At 41.6% G+C, this 21,080-nt stretch overlaps 1 protein-coding gene across 5 annotated transcripts in view; it reads left to right on the forward strand.

Moving 5' to 3' along the window:
• LOC124062727 (collagen alpha-1(XX) chain) overlaps positions 1–20,029 on the forward strand; it is a 34,487-nt gene extending 14,458 nt beyond the window's left edge. For 3 of the 5 annotated variants that reach the window (XM_046395618.1, XM_046395616.1, XM_046395617.1), the window contains 34 exons: positions 426–590; positions 841–999; positions 1,103–1,275; positions 1,710–1,839; positions 2,043–2,188; positions 3,077–3,206; positions 3,415–3,554; positions 4,227–4,353; positions 5,094–5,233; positions 5,321–5,453; positions 5,732–5,877; positions 5,984–6,113; positions 6,387–6,503; positions 6,609–6,755; positions 7,033–7,089; positions 7,519–7,557; positions 7,664–7,802; positions 9,609–9,751; positions 10,796–10,905; positions 12,038–12,196; positions 12,303–12,380; positions 12,620–12,706; positions 12,828–12,881; positions 13,400–13,495; positions 13,638–13,691; positions 13,843–13,896; positions 14,001–14,054; positions 16,143–16,214; positions 17,655–17,690; positions 17,863–17,929; positions 18,056–18,244; positions 18,333–18,410; positions 18,538–18,699; positions 19,952–20,029. In XM_046395618.1, coding sequence (XP_046251574.1) covers positions 426–590; positions 841–999; positions 1,103–1,275; positions 1,710–1,839; positions 2,043–2,188; positions 3,077–3,206; positions 3,415–3,554; positions 4,227–4,353; positions 5,094–5,233; positions 5,321–5,453; positions 5,732–5,877; positions 5,984–6,113; positions 6,387–6,503; positions 6,609–6,755; positions 7,033–7,089; positions 7,519–7,557; positions 7,664–7,802; positions 9,609–9,751; positions 10,796–10,905; positions 12,038–12,196; positions 12,303–12,380; positions 12,620–12,706; positions 12,828–12,881; positions 13,400–13,495; positions 13,638–13,691; positions 13,843–13,896; positions 14,001–14,054; positions 16,143–16,214; positions 17,655–17,690; positions 17,863–17,929; positions 18,056–18,244; positions 18,333–18,410; positions 18,538–18,699; positions 19,952–19,980 — 3,740 coding nt within the window. In that variant the 3' untranslated portion in view covers positions 19,981–20,029. Of the gene's footprint in view, positions 1–425; positions 591–840; positions 1,000–1,102; positions 1,276–1,709; positions 1,840–2,042; positions 2,189–3,076; positions 3,207–3,414; positions 3,555–4,226; positions 4,354–5,093; positions 5,234–5,320; positions 5,454–5,731; positions 5,878–5,983; positions 6,114–6,386; positions 6,504–6,608; positions 6,756–7,032; positions 7,090–7,518; positions 7,558–7,663; positions 7,803–9,608; positions 9,752–10,795; positions 10,906–12,037; positions 12,197–12,302; positions 12,381–12,619; positions 12,740–12,827; positions 12,882–13,399; positions 13,496–13,637; positions 13,692–13,842; positions 13,897–14,000; positions 14,055–16,142; positions 16,215–17,654; positions 17,691–17,862; positions 17,930–18,055; positions 18,245–18,332; positions 18,411–18,537; positions 18,700–19,951 lie in introns of those variants that run through there. The other 2 variants (XM_046395619.1, XR_006843999.1) reach the window with 2 other exon arrangements.
• Positions 20,030–21,080: the final 1,051 nt, after the last annotated feature.

Here is a 21,080-nt window from a genome sequence, read left to right on the forward strand (position 1 = left end):
GCTGGCTCCTGTACTGCTCATAAGCCCCTCCCCCTCCATGCTAGTAGATGGAACATGGGCCAAACTAAAAACTCAAAGCATACATCAATTAAGTTTTTCCTAAAGATGGCTTTTAGGTAGTTCTTAGCACACTGATGTATGCTCAGGTGTTCATTTTTATAACAATTGCGACTCATTAGTTACTTGTTGCTATGAAAAGGGGGGGAACATCGTGGTTGACAGCTGAGCACTGCTCACCACTGAGCTAAATGGGAACTCAATAGTGTGGCTCCACCACCCGATCACTACTGCACAGACTCAGGTTCCAAATGACGTCTCCGGAACAAGATGGAAACACTCGAAGATATTTTGGTTTCACTTTTGTACAGTGAAAGTAAGTGGAGAGTATGTATCTGTTAGTGTGTGACCATGCATCCATGTCCCAGGCCAGGCTCTGCTTCATGTCATGGAGGAGAACATGCAGGCCGAGGCTGGCGCAAGGTCAGACACGCCATTTTTCGTGGTCTTGCTGACCGATGGAAAATCTCAGGATGACGCCATTGCTGCAGCAAATCGGCTGAAGAATGCTGGCGTGGAGATCATCGCTGTAGGTGAGACTGAAAAGAAGAGACCAAATATTTTTTCCTTCAGCAGTTTCTGAAGGCTGACGTTTTCCTTAATCCAGTCACATCCATCCCCTGCATTTCTGTGGGCTCACAGACTCAACAGCTACACTGTCCGACTTTAATCACTTATAGTCTGATGCACTTTCACTTTTGCCATTATGTTGCACAGCGTCTTTTATTTTTTCATTGTATGAAAAAAGTGGTGTGAATCATTTTTTTATTTTGAATTATTCAGGTGTGAAGAATGCCGATGAAGCCGAGTTGAGACAAGTGGCATCGGAGCCTGTGGATCTGAACGTGTACAATGTCAATGACTTCCCCCTGCTCAGTAAACTGGTGGCACGACTGGTCCACATCCTGTGTGGGAGGATAGAGGAGCGTGGCATCTCAAAACGTAACCTGTCTGTCTGTCAAGCTGTCTGCCTACCTGTCTATCTTTTCTTGCCAACCCATCATATTATAAATATCTTGTTGGTTTCTTGTTGCTGTGTCATCAGGAATGGAACCCGGACCCACAGCAGACCCAGCCCTCTCCTACCCCAGTCCTACTGATCTTCGGTTTTCTGAACTGGGCTCCAGAGAAGTGAAACTCCATTGGACCAATCCAGCTAAGCCAGTCCATCAGTACAGAGTGGTGTACCACAGTGCGGAGGGTCAGAGTCCACAGGAGGTCAGAAATGTGACTTTAACTCTCATGAATTATTACCTGAAGCTGTCAGATAGAGTTAAAATATGTTGCCACATATAGCACAAACTGAATATTTGGTTTGATTGAATTAAACAGCACAAATTAGAAAGAGAAGTGAGCGCTGAACTGCTTTGCTTATGATGACCAAAAGTTAAGAAACTGGGAGAGAAAGGTTATCACAGTAATGCATACAGTTACTAATAATGGAAATATAATTTTTTAGTTTTTAAGACTTGAAAGAGGGATACAGATTTAAAAAAAATTGTAATTTTATTGATTTTTGGAAAAATTTAACCAACTACTTCATTACACCTAATATAAAGACTGAACAACCTGGCTCACAACAGTCATGTTGGTGGATATGTCTTATGAAGTGTTTCGTTCATGTCTGACTGTAAGTGATGCTTTGTCTCTAGGTGGTATTGGCCGGCTCACAGTCCACTGTGCTGCTGGACGGCCTGTCCTCTCAGACGCTGTACCACGTGTCCATCTTCCCTGTGTATGAAGACAGTGTTGGTTTGGCACTCAGAGGAACTGTCACTACATGTAAGACTGACATCCCTGCTAAGTGCTGTGTTTCAAGGCAAACATTTGTCTGTCCATCAGTCACGCATTTTGTGTCTCAACATGCTCATCAACAGCCTTTGAGCTTGTTTGTAAAATATGTTTGTATTCTGTAAACTACTTCTTCCATTTGTCTGCTTCCCTCATCCTTCCTTCCTCTGCCTTTTCCTGTCTCTGTCAATCAGTACCCCTGGCCATGCCTGCCAACCTGGAGGTGACCCCTTCCTCTTATAGCACACTGCGAGTAAGTTGGGGTGCAGCACCTGGGGCGACACAGTACATGATCCTTTATTCAGCACTGAACCATGGAGAACCTGAAGATGCCAAGGAGGTGAAAACTACATCTGTTTCTCTTTCTCTGTGTGCGTGTAAAACCCTAAATGTTAGCCTAGCACTAAGCTAGTCCTAACCTGTCACATGACTCTGAATTTCAGATATGATACAACCATCACACACGTCTACACTACAAAGTATAAATAACCTCAGCCAAGTATAGCTGTTTGCTCTGTTTGTAATCTGCATGTTGTTGATCACTAAAAAAAGCAAAAACAAAACAAAAAAAGCATTTTGACATTTTCATTTTCACTTTTTCACTGTTCACAACATTCACACGTGTTGATCAGGTTTAAGTGAAAACATGGGCACACCTGTGTTTACACATACATGAAGAAAGGTCACCTCCATCATCTCCAGATGGTATAAGTAGTTAAATGCTGTATGTACAAGGACAGTATGTTTGCCTTGTCTGTTTGTTGAGGGTGACCACATTAATCTGACCTTCAAAATGCTTGCTTTCTTCTATATAATCAGTGTAAGTATCTTTTGTTTTTTAAATTTACCTTTCTGATAGTTCAGCGTTATGTAACGTTAGTGTACATACGTATATAGTGACAGTCAACTTGCCTCTCTGTCTTAATTTCTCCCACTGAAGATGTCAGGAAGAACCAGCATCATCTGACTATATACATTTAAACAGTATGTGTATTATTAGAAGCTCAAGAAAAGTTACAATATGCTGTTAAATCATTGGCTTCTTACTTCTTTTTTTTTATATGTAATGGCTCAGGTTCAATTACTCTAGCAGCTTTTATATATATATATATATGATTACTGTTTCATTATGCACTTATGTGAGCAGATACAATCCTCAGGTCAAAATGTTGTACTTCATCTTGAGATGCATTAGCAAAGCTCTCACGCTTTGTTTCTGTTGCTGCAGGAAAAATTCAGCGCAGAGCAAACAGTGGTGGAGCTGATGGATTTACTGCCGGCTACAGACTACTCTGTCACTCTTTATGCCCTCTATGATGAGGATCCCAGTGACCCTGTCACTGCTATTGCCACTACATGTAAGGCATTCCCAAGTCATCCCATATTTTTCACTTTTCCACTCTTTATCCTTACTTTTTCTCTTTACTTCTTCTTCTCTTTTACTGCTTGTTCTAGTAATTTCGTACAGATCTTCCTTATTCACTGTTCACCACTTTCTTCTCTATTACCAACATCTCCGACGCACTAACTTCTCATTGGCACTGAGAGCGTTTCTTCTTCCTACAGTCCCTCTCCCATCACCACTGAGCATTCAGTTCCCTGTGGTCACCCACAGTATGCTGAGGGTGAGCTGGGTGGCAGGAGCCATGGACGTCCCCGGCCACAGAATTACCTACAGCACCAACCACGGCAGTGACGTTAAGCAGGTCTGGGTATTTGTTTTAAATTCGCTGGGGCAACACATATGTAGCTCTGAATAACAGAAATTATAACAGCACTGCTACGGTATTCGAGTGCAGGGAAACACAGGCTGTAACTTCCATAATATATATATTTTTTTTCTGGATCCCTTTTAAAAGCATTGTCACAAACTGCTTTGGATTCATAGATTATCAAGATAATTCAGACAAAGATAAGAAATGAAAAGGAAAAAATATTCCAGTGGAGTGAATAAAATGTATTTTAGTATAACTGTAAATAAATGATAACACAGCACTGTATAATTCCGCATGGGGCCCTTGACGTGACAAAGCTTGGGAAACACTGCTTCATAACACATAACTTGATCGTATACAGTCAAAAAGAATTTTGCATTTTCTAATGTATAAATTGCTCTGAGTGTCTGTCACTTCATTAGATCCAGCATACAGAAGATTACAAACTTATAGTATTCTATTTTCATGACCTAGAATCTTATCTTACCTGTCTAACACTATCTAGCCCCCTCCCCTTTTATCTTGAAGTTCAAATGTCCACATTTGAGGTGCTCAGTAAGGTGAAGATGTGGTGCAAGCTTCCAGCTAGCAGTGCAGTAAAGATTTCAGCTTTAAACTGAATTTTCATTTTTGGGTGAACTGTTCCTTTAAATGTATTTCCAGGTGGAGGTAACAGGACTGAACTCAGTACTGGTGCAGAACCTCTCCTCTCTGTCCAGATACCTGGTTTCAGTCCAGTCTCACTACCCACAAGGCCTGTCTGCAGGAATCACTAGTAACGTCACCACATGTAAGAGACACACACACACACTGCAAGTCTTTTAGTGCTTCATCTTGTATTTCTTTTGATGTGCCAAAGAATTGTCAGGTGTAACAACAACAAAGAAACTCTAATATAGGAAGAACTCCCACTCTCTCACACTTCCGGTTATACAGGGGGCAATCGAATGGGGGCTTGTGGAGCTGTAGCTCTAGTAGTAGCTGTAGTAACATTTCATGGCTTTTTTGTGATGAAATACTTTTCTGTATTATTATTTGAGTATTTGCAGCATACTCGCCAGTTTACAGCATTTGCCATTTTGGTTTCATGCATCAGTTATGCACAAATTTGTATTGATCACGTAAAGATAATTGAAGTTAGCCTACTGTAATGTAATGCTACTAGTCTTAAATCTTTAACCGACCAATCAGCATGCATTAGTAGAATGTAGTAGAATGCTCTTTATAGGCAAAACCATCTACCTTGTAAGAAAAATGAGTGGGTATTAATATTTTTTCTTATCCATTCTGATATATAACCGTTTTGCAAAAAACTTATAAAACTAAAATATAATTTGGGCATTTTCGTACAGAAATAGGTGTAAATAATAATTTTAGTCACTTAACTCCCCTCCCTTATTTGAGGCCTACCTCATGAGTGCCCCCTACTTTAATTGCAGCCAACTTTCAGTACAATGGGGTTTAATATGTAGTGAACAGGCTGTACGTAGAAGGGCTATGTCAAAATGTTTCTCGTTCCTTCCCCTCCAGTGAAGGTGCCGTCCCCTTCTGACCTCAGGGTGACTAATTTCTCAGGCAGTGAGATCACTGTGCGATGGGAGGCTGCAGCTGATGATGTTGTGTCCTACCTCATCAAGTGGATATCTCTCAGTGGAGGAGACCTGAGACAGGTGGGGATGGGTTAACAGGTGGATGGAGTGCATAATGCGTTATGACAATAAATATATAATGTGAAAATATCTGTGTGTTTATTTTAGCTGAGGGTGAGTGGTGAGAGTGAAGGAGCCATCCTGGAGAAGGTGGAAGACGACAAGGAGTACCAGATCTCTCTGTCTGCACTTTATGGAGATGGAGCTCAGAGTGAAGCTGTGGCTATACGCTACAGCACCTGTGAGTCACACACCTGCAGAAGATTTGAGAGAAACTCTCAGATGAAGACAGTACTGGATATCCAGATCAATTCAATTCAGTTCAGTTTATGCACAAATATCTGTTTGGACTCAAAGAAGAACTGGTTAGACTTTGCTGGTCAAAGGTTACTGTGACATCCCAAATAGATTTTTAGAAAGTACTCAACAGTTCATGCACTAACTATGGAAAACTGAAGATTTAACATGGAAATGAATGTTCCTTCAAGTCAGTCTGCTCTTTGTATTTTGTCCGTGCAGTGTCTGGTGGAGGCCCATCCGGTGTGTCAGTCTCAGAGGAGACTGCGGTCAGCTTGGTGGTCAGCTGGATACCTCCCAATGCCCATGTCCTCCAGTATCGTGTGTCTTACACTGCACTGACTGGAGCTGAAAGCCAGGATAGCACTGTGAGTGGGCTGTAATCTTCACCTGTGCAGCTATCTACCACTGCTTTGACAGATGGACATATTATTTGAAATCTTGATTTTGAACGAGGGGTTTTCTTGTCCACAGGTGTTGGTCCCAGGTGGTGAAAAGAGGGTGGTCCTGGAGTCATTACAGCCAGATACACGTTACAGCATTATGGTTACTGCCGAGTACCGCAACAGAGAAGGTGGCAGCGGTTCAGCTCAAGGCAAAACCGGTGAGACAAACACATGGAAAGAATACACATATAGGTCTTTGAAAAACTCCCCTGCTGGAAAACCTTAAAGTGGCAAAATGTGAACTGTGGCCGAACTATTGCTATTGCTGTGTAAAAGAAAGATTCATTTTAAATGTGACATGACATAGATTTATTCTTGCAGGCATTAATGTCCTTGAGAAAAAGTAAAGGAACATATAAAGTCTTCTTACAGTAATCTAGATTGACCATCTAGCCTGTCGGTTTGACCTGTCTATCTGTCTCCCTCTCCAGCCAGTCTGCGGGTCAGCAGTGTAAGTGTGGTCAGGTCAGACCACTCCAGTATCTGTGTGTCATGGAGACCTGTCTCTGCTGTCGATGGGTATCGTATTGTCATCCAGTCTGTCAAAGGTAATCTATTGGAGAAATCTGTAATACTCGACAACTCTGGGTGACCACTATTAATTTCCCCTTGGTGTGTGTATATGTGTGTTTGTTCTGTCACATTGTTTATAGACAAGCAAACAAAGGAAGAAACTGTGGATGAGTCCAGCAGCAGTCACTGTTTCACAGATCTGGAACCAGAGACTCTATACCGCATTAGCGTGCACTCGCTTCTCGGCTCAGCAGAAGGCCCTGCTGTTTCCATTCTCCACCCAACAGGTCTGACCCGCTCACAGCTCACTGGCAGTATGTGAGATTTGAGAAGCTAGTCGGCTTACAGCGATGGCCAGCGCCTGCCTGCTTTTTATTAAGAAGTTAAAAATGTGGGAAATAAATCAGCTCTAGACTGCTGTCCTCCATGAAATGAAATCAGATCATGTAGTAGTTGTAAAAATAATTGCATGTACATGCATACAGTATCCTTAAACCAAAAGCTGTGAAAATCTTTACAGTGTTGTTGTTTGTTAAACGTGTAATGATTGGTGTTACTTTTCAGCCACGGCTCCAGCCAGAATTCCCATCCATCCGCGGATGTACCCTATCCACAATGAAGGTGACCCATAATTATATTGCACTTACATTTTCCTGTAGTACAAAAATTAACTCATGAATTATTATTATTACTACATATTTTTTCATTCTCATGACATTAACAGAGTGAGAGATTGTCTAAGAACTGTTGTTCATTTCACAATAATCTTGACTGGTGTCATGTTTCACTTGTCAGTTTAAATTAAATTTAGTAGTTGCCATCGATTTGATTAACACAAATGTGAGTGAGACCATCAAATTACCTTCGTATTATTACATTATGATCCCACTGAAAGGTAATGAAAATAATAATAATGCAACATTCCAATCTTGTTTAACTGTGTTTTTAGTGAAGAGGCTTTGATATTTTTGTCTGGATTGAAAAAAATCCCCTGAACTGGTGGTTTCTCTGCCTTGTTTTATGGTTCATCACTGCCCTCTTGTGTTGCAGTCTGCCCTGAAGTCACCATCAGAAACAGCATTGTTAAAGGTGAGACAAGTTGTGTTCACGCAAGGCCACAAACGCTCTCATGAAAGAATTAACAGAAATAGCGCATGTAAAAAATCTCATTGCTCTCATGTATTTGTTGCCCCAGGATTTGACATGATGGAGGCTTTTGGTCTGACTGAGAGAGCTCACTCGTCTGTGGAGGGCGTGGCAGTCGAGCCTTTTGCCTTCAACACTCTCCCCACCTATACTCTGTACAGAGACATCCAACTGACACAGAGCACCAAGTGAGCTCCTCTCTGCTACTGCTTTTAATTCGCCCTCTACTTCATTTTTGTGAAGAACGTGTAGAACATGTAGAAAATGTAAACATATATATAAATGGTTGTATGACCCTCCTTTTACTTCAGACTAACTTCTCTTTGCCGTTTGTTCAGCTGTATTCAGCTGTGTTTAGGAACTATGTCATTCTACATGCAGCCTACAAAATGATTGCATCCAAGCAATCATTTGTGGTTAAACAAATGATTGCTCTGCAACCTTCATATCAGTATCCAGGGAAGAGTAAATGCTGTATACCAAACAGTCATCTAAAGAAGAAGTTTGGTTTCCACAACAAAGCTCCTCATTTCCTTCTCTCATTTCTTACACTCTCCTCCAGACAGCTTTGCAGAAGAGGGATGTGAGGATGAAGTGAAGATGAGGAACCGTATTTACCAAATGAAATAACGTCACTCGTTCCGGCATCATTTCTAGGAAATTGCCCATGATCCACTGCATTTGTGTAGAAATATTTAAGAAACAGTTTTTAAGAATAGCACTGGCTGACACCTTATTGTTTCTGTTACAGTGCTGTTTATAGATCTGTTATGTTGTCAGGGTGTCACAGAATGTGACTGTAAAAACACAATTACATTTTGTTTATTCCTGAAATGACTGAATTATTTTTAAAAAAGCAGTTAAACACAAAGCTAGTGATAGCGATAGGTAGACTTGTCTGTCTTCAGGCCCAAACCCAAACAGCTTACAGTATTTAGTCCAGTATTTGGGATATCGGCGTACACCGGCTACTTCATTGAGTACACCTTGATAGTACCGGGTAGGACCCCTTTTGCCTCAGAACCGCCTTAATTCTTCATGGCACAGATTCAGCAAGGTGCTGGAAACGTTCCTCAGAGATTCTGGTCCATATTGACATGATAGCATTGTGCAGTTGCTGCACATTTGACGACTGTGCATCCATGATGCAAGTCTCCAGTTCCACCATATCCCAAAGGTGGTCTATCTGATTGAGATCTGGTGACTGTGGAGCCCAGCAGTTCTCAATCAGATAGTACAGCAGCCTCATTGTCATGTTCAAGAAACCAGTTTGACATGATTTGAGCTTTGTGACATGGCAGTCTGGCCATTATTCTCTGACCTCTGGCATCAACGAGACATTTTTACCCAGAGAACTGTGGCTCGCTGGATATTTTCTCTTTTTCGGACCATCCTCTGTAAAGCCTAGAGACAGTTGTGCATGTAATTCTGAGTACATCAGCAGTGTCTGGAATACTCATACCAGCTGGTATCAACAACCGTGCCACGTTCAGAGTCGCTTAAATCATGACTCTTCCCCATTCTCATGCTTGGTTTGAAATTCAGCACGCCACCTTGACCATGTCTACATGCCTAAATGCGCTGAGTGGCTTCCATGTGTTTGGCTGATTAGATGTTTGAGTCAACAAGCAGTTGAACAGGTGTACCTAATAAGTGTGAGTGTACATGTTGTTCCGCTCCGTTTTGTTCAGTTTGTGTTTCTCAGTGCTTAAGTATTACTTATTGATAGTGAGAATGAATATTGGATGGCATATTGATATATCGATATTGATCTTTTTTTTTAAATTCTCTACTATCAGCATCTGCCCCAGAATGACAGTAATCAGATGGGCTCTAACTTACATTTCAAAATCTTCCAACACACACACACTTCTCTCTGTCATGTTCACACAGTCTTTAATATAAACCCTAATGTTGTCTTTCAGTGAAAACAATGGATCGGGTCCACTTGTTTCTTTACTTCAACAGATCCATCTTTCCGTGTCTTTCTCCAGATTTATCCACCCTGCTGGCTTCTCTCCAGAGCACACCATCAGCATCGCCTTCCGCGTGTTGCAGGATACACCCAGGGAGCCCTTCGCCATCTGGCAGCTCACTGACAACGACTTCCAGCCCAAGATGGGAGTGGTACTGGACCGTGAGTAACATTTCTTTATCTCTCCATCTCCCGGTAAGCAGATCCATGATTCGGTCTCATATTGAGTTGGAAGATCTTATTTTGTCCCCAGGACCTCTTGATAACAGACTCATTCTCCTGAGTGGGTCAAGATGAGCAGAATGAACATCAATGTTGAAGTCATGTTTTTCTTTCGTTCTGCTTCAATATGTTTTCACTATTTTTGACCTCTATTTTGTGGTTCTATTTAGTGCCAAAGCTATTAGTTCATTAGTTAACATACCAGTAATATAAAATATATAATATACAACATGCAATAGACAAGTTATCAGCAACATTACCAAACGTTCCCTAATTCCACCTTCTCAACTTTGAGGATTTGCTGCTTTTCTTATGTAATAATAAACTGAATGCTTTTGGGTCGTGGACTCAGACAAAACAAGACCTTTGAAGACTTTATTCACAAGCAGTTGAGAAAATTCTAATTGGTAGTGAAAAAAATGATGTCATTGTTATTTTTTTTGTAACGATTTTTAAGTAATTTATAAACTTAGCACCAAACAAGTTGTTTTTCCCTACAAATAAATGATGTGGCTGGATATAGGCTAATGAAGGAACAACAGTGTTGCTTGATGGTGTGTTTTTAATCGCTGTTGGACAACAGCGGAGCTCTATGGCACAGAGGAGGAAGGTCGCTCAGACTCAGGTATATACTCACACAATACCTGTTGGTGCTTTGGTTGGTTTTGGTCTTTTTTTTTAATGGGATTTCTTGACCACAAGAAAACATTTTTGAGAATTACAAGATGCCATCAGTGACCTCTGTTTCCCCTGCCCCTGTCTGTAAGGATTTAACTCACCGTCCTTGAAGATTATTGAACTGCCGTCTGACGGCATTTGAGAACAAATTAAACAAGAAAAAGAAGAAGAAGAAAAAAAAAACACCAGAGGCTAGGAACACCTTTAGAAATAGAAACTGCCAAGGTTAGAGCCCCATGTTTTCTATTGAACATGATGTGAGCTGATCCTTCAACCACTCTTCCTCTATTTCTGTGCTTTCCACAGCTACGACCAAGCATCTGGTGTACTTCAGCCTGGACTACAGGGGGGAAGTGCAGGAGCTGACCTTTGACCAGCCGCAGGTCCACAGACTGTTCTATGGCAGTTTTCACAAGGTCAGATGATGTCAGAGCTTTGCTGTCGCGCAGCGGACAATGAAACATGGATGTTATGCTTTCAGATCAGATTGAATGTCTTTGTCACTCATTCACCTCTGTGTACTCTGCAATGAAACAGAAATATTGAGATGTGATAAAGGAAAGAACATGAAGGAGAGGTGAAAGGGGTGGTGAGAAATAGACTTCACAGAATAAAGACCAACAGCAACGGAAGAGAAAGTTTATATTGGCTCACATTCTCAAATTCTGGACAGATGATTCATAACTTTGAATAGCAGTACATAAAATGCTTTACTTTGTTTGACAAGCTGGATGATGTCATGATGATGTACTTTCATCATAGTAATCTAGGACTCATTTGTCAGACTCAAATGAGAGTGAAGAATAAAGATTAAAAATCCTGCACTTGGGGTGATGTGTGGTGGAGTGGCTTAGTGTGCTCACCCCATGTAGCTGGAAATCCCTTCATAGGAGTGACCCGGGCTTGAGTCCGGCCTGCGGTCCTTTGCCGCATGTCTTCCCCTCTCTCACACTCTCCGACTGTCCTACCCATTGGCATAAACAGCCAAAAAAATCCTGTACTTTTTCTTAACTCCTACTCATCAACTTGAAAACAGAACTGATTTCTTACATTACTTTTGACTTAGAAACACTCATGATCTTGATGAATTATACACAGCAGTACTTGACTGAAGTAGTTTTAGCTCACAGTTTGCTGCTCCTGCTTTTTTGTCTCTGCATGTGGAGATACTAAGTGACACATTATCTGTGTAAGTAACATCAGAGCTGACTTTATTAATTAAGATACTTTGCAGAAATCACAGCAGAACAGAGTTTGGTCTAGACCTCCTCTAACTGGAAAGTGTCATGAGATAACTTTTGTTTGTTGTTGTTCTGTTTGTTGTTCTGTTTGTTGTGAATTGACGCTATATAAATAAACTGAACTCATTTGATCAACACAACTTCTTAAATGATCAAATCACTCCAGTGGTAGTTGTGTAAACCTTGTGTATATTTACTGAGTAAATATGACCTCCCTGGCCTAATATGGCAAGTCATTGTGGCATTATTTTGGACTGTGTGGCATACGGCTCCATTTGATAAGTCCTCTGTTTTCTGTGATTGGCAGATTCACCTGTCTGTCAGTCAGGTGAGCGTGTCACTGTCTGTGGACTGCCAGCATGTGGGCGAGAGGCCCGCCCGCCCGCTAGGCAATTTACCGACTGACGGCTTCGAGATGCTGGGAAAACTGGTGAAGACCAGGGGACCCAGGAGTGGATCTGCGCCGGTATTTTTATACTCCTCTTTCCTGTTCTGAATGTATCTAAAGGAAGTGGTAGACACCTTCCCCATCCTATGCTGAAACCTGTATCCTGTGTTCTTATCGTTTCCAGTTCGGGCTACAGTCCTTTGAGATCATCTGCAACACCACATGGCCTTCAGAGGACACCTGCTGTGACCTGCCAGGAGTGGTCAGTCTCTTACCATTTACATTGTCTTCAACAAGTGTCTTATAAGATGTGTGAAAATGACTCACCGCTTCCACTTTCATTCCCTTTCACACAGTCATGTTGCTGTCATCACCTTTTTTTAGTGAATAGTGAGAGATACTATACATATGAGAAGCATTAAATGTAATAGTGGGTTAAAGGGTTGAAGTGATGTCTTTATTATTTACGTGTGTGTGTGTGTATGTGTGCGTGTGTGTCAGAGAGATGAGGAGAGCTGTCCTGCCCTGGCATACACCTGTACCTGTTCCTCTGACATCCCTGGAGCTCCCGGTTCCCCTGGACCAACCGTATGACACCATGAGACCTCAGATAGGCCTTGAGTACCAACTGACTTGTTTTTTTATTTGTGTGTGATCCAATTTGATAACAAGGTCACAAAGTTCACATTCAGTCCTTTTCGTTTCCCAGGGAAAACCAGGTCCTCGTGGTGAGAAAGGCGAGAAGGGAGATCAAGGCCAAAAGGTGAGATGAAAATATGTTTTCAGGTGAAGTTCTATTTGAGTTCTGCTACCTGCACTTGTCTCTAAATCAGTTCCTGAACAGACTTGATCAGTGAATGTAGAGACTCGACTCAGACTCAATCTGTGACTATAAATAAAAAACACAGACTTGGATAAAAACACAGTGATATGTGCAGGTTATGGAGGCAAAAACACCCTGCCTGTTTTCAGTGGATGACTTGTTTGCCATTACGCATAGAACTGCAGTACTTGCATGACATTTGGTATCTGGCACACAATACTATATGACTGACAAGCTGTGCGTGATGTTCAAGGTGTCAAGGTGCGAAACCGAGTGAGGGCAGTCCTCTAATCTCCATATTGTAGCTTGAAAAAGTCAAAGTATTTTCCAAGTCAAAGCTGTCTTTGAAAATATTCTTTGTGGCCAAGGTGAACAGTTGAAATCCTAATCAAATTCTTACGGGGCATTTCGACCTTATAATGTGTGATATCTTCAAGTCAGTTTCTATGTGTGTTCAGGGGGAGGCAGGTCCTCCAGGAAATCCTGGATTTGAAGGAAGTCTCGGACCCCGCGGCAGCATAGGGCCCCGAGGCATGACTGTGCAGGGCAAAGTGGTGGGTAACCTTTCCAGCTTTCAATACGTGTTCATGTGTAGTGGTAATGACCGTTGTACGTGTTGCCAAATTGTTGTCTAAGGACTTAGAAATCTAGTATGTTGTGAAAAATTATTTACTTGTTTTCTGTTTTTCTGTTCAGGGTCCACCTGGTGCCAGAGGGGAAAAAGGAGATCCTGGGCGACCAGGAGTTCAGGTGATAGTGATGTATAGTGAAGTAACAAAAATACAGAAATAGAGAGAAATAGAATAGAATGGAATAGAGTAGAATAAACACTTGTTAATCACCTTCATCTCTCTGCCTCTCAGTGCATTCTCTCCAACCTCCTTGTCATCTTTCCCTGCAGGGTTCACCAGGACCTCCCGGGCCAAAAGGGGAGGAAGGGGTTCCTGGCCCCAAGGTGAGCTGCTTTATCCCAGCTAGTACAGAGCAGTAAATGTGAGCAGTTCTTCATCCAGCTCAGCCTTTTTGTTTGTCGTCATCTCTCTGCAATGTGTTTCACAGGGTATTCGAGGGGTTGAAGGGAACATCGGTGCACCTGGCATCACTGGACCCAGGGTAAGACTGAATTTCATTTTAAAGACATCATGTGGAGAATTCGAGTATTTTCGGCTCTGAAGTCGAATTTGAAAAAACAAATGAAATCAGCTGCAGATATTTGTTGCCCTCAGTGGACGAACCCTGAGACCTTTTGTCCTGTGCCACCATCAATGCACAGTTTACACGTACACACACTCACTCACACACACACACACACACAACATTGAAAGTCAATGGGCTGACACTCTCATTTTGCTGAGAATGAACATGTTGAACACATTTTGAGCTTTCCTCTAGCACCACCTTCAGGCACAAATGTCACATTAGTTTTCTCCAGCAAGATGCAGATTGCTGTGAAATAATTACTTTTTAATGTTACTGGAGTTCCACACAACCATAAACTGCTGGTAAGGCTCCAACAACAGTCAATATGTTGTTCATTTTGTCTGTCACTTTTGGATTGCCTGCTGTAATGACCTGCTAATGGGACTTTTTATGTGGTAAATCTGTTCTGATCTAATTATGCAAGTCAGACAACGTCATAGAATTTCACATTACAGCCTTGATATGATGTCTGTGTTATGATCCCCAGTTGTATCATGGGTGTTTGACCATTTCCTTGTAGTGGCAACAAAATGACAAAAGATGAAAACAGCACAAAAAACACGCACATTTCTTAAAAATATATCACGTTCTTGGGTGCCCATTAGGGCCAGTTAGTTCAGGCTGTAGAGGTTCACAAGGTAAAACAAAACGATGCGCTTTATGTAAAAACCTGAAGAGAGCAGTGAGAACACTGAGACGGTCTAATCAAGGGATGGATACAGGTTTAGCTCCCAGTTACAGTGCATCCTGAAAGTATTCACACCGCTTCACTTTTTGCACATGTTGTTATGTTACAGTCTCATTCCAAAATGGATTAAATTAATTCTACACAAAATACCTCATAACGACAAAGTAAAACAAGTATTCACACCCTTTGCCATGACACTCAAAATCGAGCTCAGGTGCCTCCTGTTTTTTATTGATCATCCTTCAGGTTTATACAACTTGAGTTGAGTCTACCTGAGGTGAATTCAGTTGATTGGGCAGGATATGGAAAGGCACATACCTGTCCATATAAGCCCTCACAGTTCACAGTGCATGTCAGAGCAGATACCAAGCCATGAAGTCAAAGAAATTGTCTGAAGACCTCCGAGACAGGACTGTGTCGAGGCACAGATCTGGAGAAGGGTACAGAAAGATTTCTGCCACATTAAAGGTTCCAAAGAGCACAGTGGCCTCCATAATCCATAAGTGAAAGAAGTTTGGAACCACCAGGACTCTTCCTGGACCTGGCCGCCCAATTAAAATGAGTGATCGGAGTAGAAGGGCCTTAGTCAGGAAGGTGACCAAGAACCCAATGGTCACTCTGACAGAGCTCCAGCATTGCTCTGTGGAGAGGGGAGAACCTTCAAGAAGGACAACCAGTTCTGCGGCACTCCCCCAATCAGACTTGTATGGTAGAGTGGCCAGATGGAAGCCACTCCTCAGTTGTCCTTCGGGACAACTCTGTGAATGTCTTTGAGTGGCCCAGCCAGAGCCCAGACCTGAACCCTATTGAGCATCTCTGGAGAGATCTGAAAATGGCTGTGCACTGACGCTCCCCATCCAACCTGATGGAGCTTGAGAGGTTCTGCATTGAAGAGTGGGAGAAACTGCCCAAAAATAAGTGTGCCAAGCTTATAGATCATACTCAAAAACACTTGAGGCTGTAATTGCTGCCTCAAGTCACAGGGTGATCACAGGTGTGTGAATACTTACGTACATGTTATATTTTTGTTTTTTTATTTTTAAAAAATTTACAAAAAATTCAAGCAAAGTTGTTTCACTTTGTCATTATGGGGTATTTTGTGTAGAATTAGAGAGGGAAAAAATTAATTTAATCCATTTTGGAATGAGACTGTAACCCAACAAAATGTGCAAAAAGCAAAGCGTTGTGAATATTTTCCGGATGCACTGTAAAGCTGTGGTCACTTCAGTGCGACTGCCTTGAATCAGCACCTTTGCGTGTCTATCAGTCTCTTGTCTGCTTTTCTGCACCATACACCTGTTTGTATTTTACAGGGTTTCCAAGGAATACCGGGACACCCAGGGCCTCTGGGAGAAAGGGGTCCCTCGGGACCTGTGGGACCTACGGTAAGACCAGAGGAACATGTAGCGTCAATTTAATGGCTTCATGACGGCGATAGATGTGGTCTGAGGCATAATGTTTTTGGGTTATCTGTCCACCCATACTGGTGAACACAATATCTCCTCGGGGGAATTTCATCAAAGTTAGCACAAACGTGCACTTGGACTCATGGATGAGCCAATCAAAACTATTGGCTTAAACCACAGGATAAAATGAAGTGATTTTATATCCAAAAGGTCAAGAGTCAACTTCAGTGTGGCATCATAATGTTTTCTGTCCATTATTTGACAGCATAGCTCAGCAATAGAAGGGAATATTATGACTGTATTTCATATTTGCAACTTTGCACAGTCCAGTTTGGTCCATTGGCAAGGATAGCTATGTCTAATAATAAATGAGGAAACTGATTAGTGTCACATTCATTGCCTTGTTTGGTGAAGACTGATTATTAGTAATCAAAGGTGGGAAAGCAGAGTATGATCAGTGACTGAACCCAACTCCATGTGAGAAGGCAAAGATTCAAATACAGAACGTAGCTGATTAAGGGCAAGATTGTCATGAAGGTTTGGAGATGCTGAAACAGAGTATGACACTATTTCTTACGAGACGAATTAAAATGCCCCATGAACATAATATGATAAATGCAGTGCAGTGAAGGACTGTAAGGTCCCAGGTGGTCTCCTGCAGCTCAGACGGGGGTCCTTCATGCCAGACAGTCACTGACTGTGTAAAATATGGACAGAGCTTTGAGGTCTGCAAGGTGAAGAAGTGCCTTACACCTGCATTGTTTCTAATGACCACCAGGGGGCCACTCCAGTTATTTCAAAAATAAAACTGATCTGTATGATCACATGTTGAAAATGTAGGATGAAAGTGGGAACACAGAAAATGGTTTGTATAATTTCAGAGAGCTTTTGCATTTAAAAGTTTTTTTTGTTTTGTTTTGTTTCGTTTTGTTTTTTTTGCATTTACAAATAATTTTCCAATTTGAATTATCTTTTTTCTTTTCTTAGTTTCACTGTGATCTAATTATTGGCAGTGGTATAGTAAAATGATAATCTTCGTATTTTCTATTTGAGCTTTCAGTTTTAGTTATGACCAAAAATACGATCCATATTCAGTGTGGTGCATGGCCAGTCAGCAGGATATACCTAACTGGTAACAACAAGGACATTACCTCAACCTGCCTCAGGAAAATGCCAGTTTACTGGTGCAACACTGTGTTCCTCATCCTTTGCTGACACCACAATACATTTCTGTTGGAGTTAATTGGCAGAGGCCTGGAACCAAAGAATGTTTTTGAAGCAGAGTCTTGTGTCAGATGTTCTTCCCTTTCATGCACATCAGCATCCTATGGATCACTCTCACTGTATGAGGAGAGTGGGAGAGGTTAGACATATACATTACATATTTATCTCTATGCTCATTTGTCTTTTGCTTTACAGGGTCTGCCAGGAAGTAAAGGGGAACGAGGAGAGAAGGTGGGTTACAGCTCTACAAACAGCTTGTCGTGATATTAATACTGGCTGTCTTCTCATTGCAGGCAGCCACATTTTGTCATTGCTTATAACTTGACGGATATAAGTGTGACTTCAAAATAATACATTGATTCTCATTCAGATCACATTTGCTGACTCTGCTGATGTTTTACAGGGGGAACCTCAGTCTATGGCCGTGATCTACCAGCTGGTCACAGAGGCCTGTGAGCAGCTAGTGCACAGTAAGAGCTCTTTTAGCAAGCATGTAGAAAACTGTCTAACTGTCAGTATCTTCATATTTTAGTTACACACTGGACCTTTAACAGATGCAAACATGTTCTTTACTTTATTGTATGTGTGTTTCTCAGAGGAGGTGTTGAAGCTCGACAAGTTCGTTGATGAGATAAGTCGTAAGCCAGCTCCTATTGAGGAGCCGGTGGGGCCCCCGGGGGAGCCTGGTATACCAGGGCCCAAGGGCCCTCCTGGCAGCAGGGGCTCTCAGGGACGTGTTGGGACAAGGGGGAGACCTGGCAGGGCTGGATATCCAGGAGAACAGGGTAAGGGTACATCTAAGCTTGTTTAAATAAGATAGCTGAGTTATAAGCTTTATTTTGATGATATGATTTGTCTCATCGTTCTCTACAGGAAGGAGAGGTATGCCAGGGGAGAGGGGTGATGCAGGGACCAATGTCCAGGGGCCCACAGGGGTCAAAGGATTCCCAGGTAACTCTTCATGAGTCAATTGTTTCCTATATCTCTGTCATAAAGTGCCCAGTGAACCATCAGTGCACAGCCCTATAGTGATGTCTGGTTATGATATGTGTGTGCTGTGTAATCCGTGTGTCTGCAGGTCCTCCAGGTGAGTCCAAGCTGGGAATCCCAGGCTCTAAAGGAGACGATGGTAAGCCAGGACCACCAGGGATCCCTGGACCTTCTGGACAGCCAGGCGAGGTTGGACCACCGGGTGTGTGTGACAGCAGTGGAGGCTGCCACAGAGCTCCACAGCAAACAGGTTAGTTGCTGGTAAAGGTTCTGTAACTCAGATGACGTCTGGGAATATTATTTTGTGATGATAAAGGCATCTATACTGAGGCTGGCACAAACAAAAATATTATTGCTGTAACTAAGCAACAGTTTCAGGTGCTCCAAATGTCACAGTCTGTCGGTAGTTTGTCCCCTGCTTCGTTGAGGCAGATTAGCAAGCTGTAAATGCAACATTGACGTACTGTGACAATGGCAATTTTATTTATGTGGCATATTTCATTATAAGTAAACTCAATGTGCCTTTCATTGAACAGCAGCATACAGAAAAGACAAAAGGCATTAAAATAAGACCACAATTCATAATGGTCTTATTATGACCATTATTATATTTTAGAATATAAGAATGATAGAAGTGATAGAAGAAACATCAACACAATCCCAATTAAAAACCACACAACACAAACACACATACACAGTTACAGTAATCAACCATAAGCCTGGGGTTATAATCAGTGAGCAAGTCAGAGCTGTGTTGAGCCAAGCTACTACGTGCTTTGTAGACTTTTAACAGTATTTTTGCTCACTGTTACCTGTCTCTGACTTTTGGGGCTAATTATGGGTATCTATAGTTTTGTCCTTATTCAGCTGTAAAAAGTACATTTTACATGTTTGTTAACAGGACTGAAATCACCAGAGGAATTTGAAGTGTACAACTGTGTGTCATCAGCATATGACGCCTTGTAAAGTGTTATAACAGTGAACATGTCAGCCAACAGTTGCCTAATTTAAAATACATCAGATGCAGAGCAACATTAGCAGTCATTGTAGTGGTGTTTGTGACCAAAACGTCCAGCATTCACTTGGGTTTTAGCTCCATCTTTGGCCTTCACCAGTTGTTTAAATGTACAGCTGCCTCCTGCAAGCAAGCGTGAGTATATTTAAACAGTTAAACAGTGACTTAAAGAATGCTAAAAAACTGTAGTCCTGAGGTGATAATATTAACAATCTCCAGTGATAATTCTCTGTGTGTGGTTTGATCAATTGCTAATATGAAATTATTGATTATAGCTCATTTTAAGTTATGTTAAAGTTAACAGAAGGCAGAGAAAGGATGCCCCTTTTAATTGAAATAATTCCATGGTTGTTGCATTTTCAGTTGTGGTTGTATATTCTGCCTCATGAATTCGGTGTAGCAACAATTTCCCAGTACTGCTAAATACAATGTGAAAGTGGTCTTATGTGTTGACTCTTTTTTTTGTCTGTGTGCTCTCATCACCCAGAAGATCCTTATTATGGCTACCAGCCTTGAGTGGACATTAACAAGCAGGCAGCAATGGTCAGATGACTGACTTCTGTTCGAAAAGACTGTGGTTCCTTTGGAGCTGAATGACAGACTGGGAATGGAGCTGAAAGAGCACCGCTGAAGAGATTTGGGGTGTTGAACTTGCCACAGAAGCTTTACAGGCTTCATCGTGTGTGGGAAAAGGAGTCAATTCAGGAAGGATCTCTCTGTGTCCTCTTGTTACAGTGTTCTTTGATATAAAATAAGGCAGAGAAATGAACTAAGTAGGAAACTTTCTAAAATATAAACAAACATTTTGATGAACAAATAGCATGATTAAACAAAGTGTTTTCCCATTGGAATCAGTCAAGTGCTGTCTTACACTGTCCACCATGTTCGCACTGAACCCTTTTGTTTCTATGTTTATGTACTCATGCACTGTATCAATGCCAAGTAGTTTAGCCATTTGTGGTGCACTGTGCCTAATTCATTTACCATTCTAACCTTAACTGCCTCAAGGATAATGAAAATGTATAATCCATGGTGTAAAAGCTAAATGATACTGTGAGAATTTCTGTCATGTGTATGATCATTTGTATATTGTTTATTATATTTACTGTATACAGTTACTTATGTATATTTTATAATGTACCAATTTATATTGAAACTTCAGGTTTACATTTTCTGATCTTCCGGGATTTGGGTGATAAACATTACGTGATGTTTGCGTGTGTGTGTGCGTGTGCGCGTGTGTGTGTGTGTGTGTGAGAGAGAGATTTATTTGGTAAGTTTGTTATCTTGTTAATAAAATTCCATTAATATGTAAACATGATGTATTATTTCACCAAAATAACCTGTTTATCCTGAGTGAGTTAGTTTAGTGGAGTGAAGTTCTATTTCTGCTGGAGGACTTCTGACAGCGAGTTTGTATTCTGCCGTGCTCGAGCATAACAAGAACTCTTTGGCTGGCGTTCTGAGGCTGAAGCTTACCCTGAAACCCTGTGGGTGGAAAGAGAATACATATGAGCCAGCAGGAAGCAATACTCAGAATAATGTCCTTTGTCGGAACCATGGTGAAGACAGAATAGTTTCCAGTGGTGTCTATTTTGAAGAGCACAAAAGCTTCT

The sequence above is a fragment of the Scatophagus argus genome, chromosome 8 (assembly GCF_020382885.2).
Source record: "Scatophagus argus isolate fScaArg1 chromosome 8, fScaArg1.pri, whole genome shotgun sequence".
NCBI lineage: Eukaryota > Metazoa > Chordata > Actinopteri > Scatophagidae > Scatophagus > Scatophagus argus.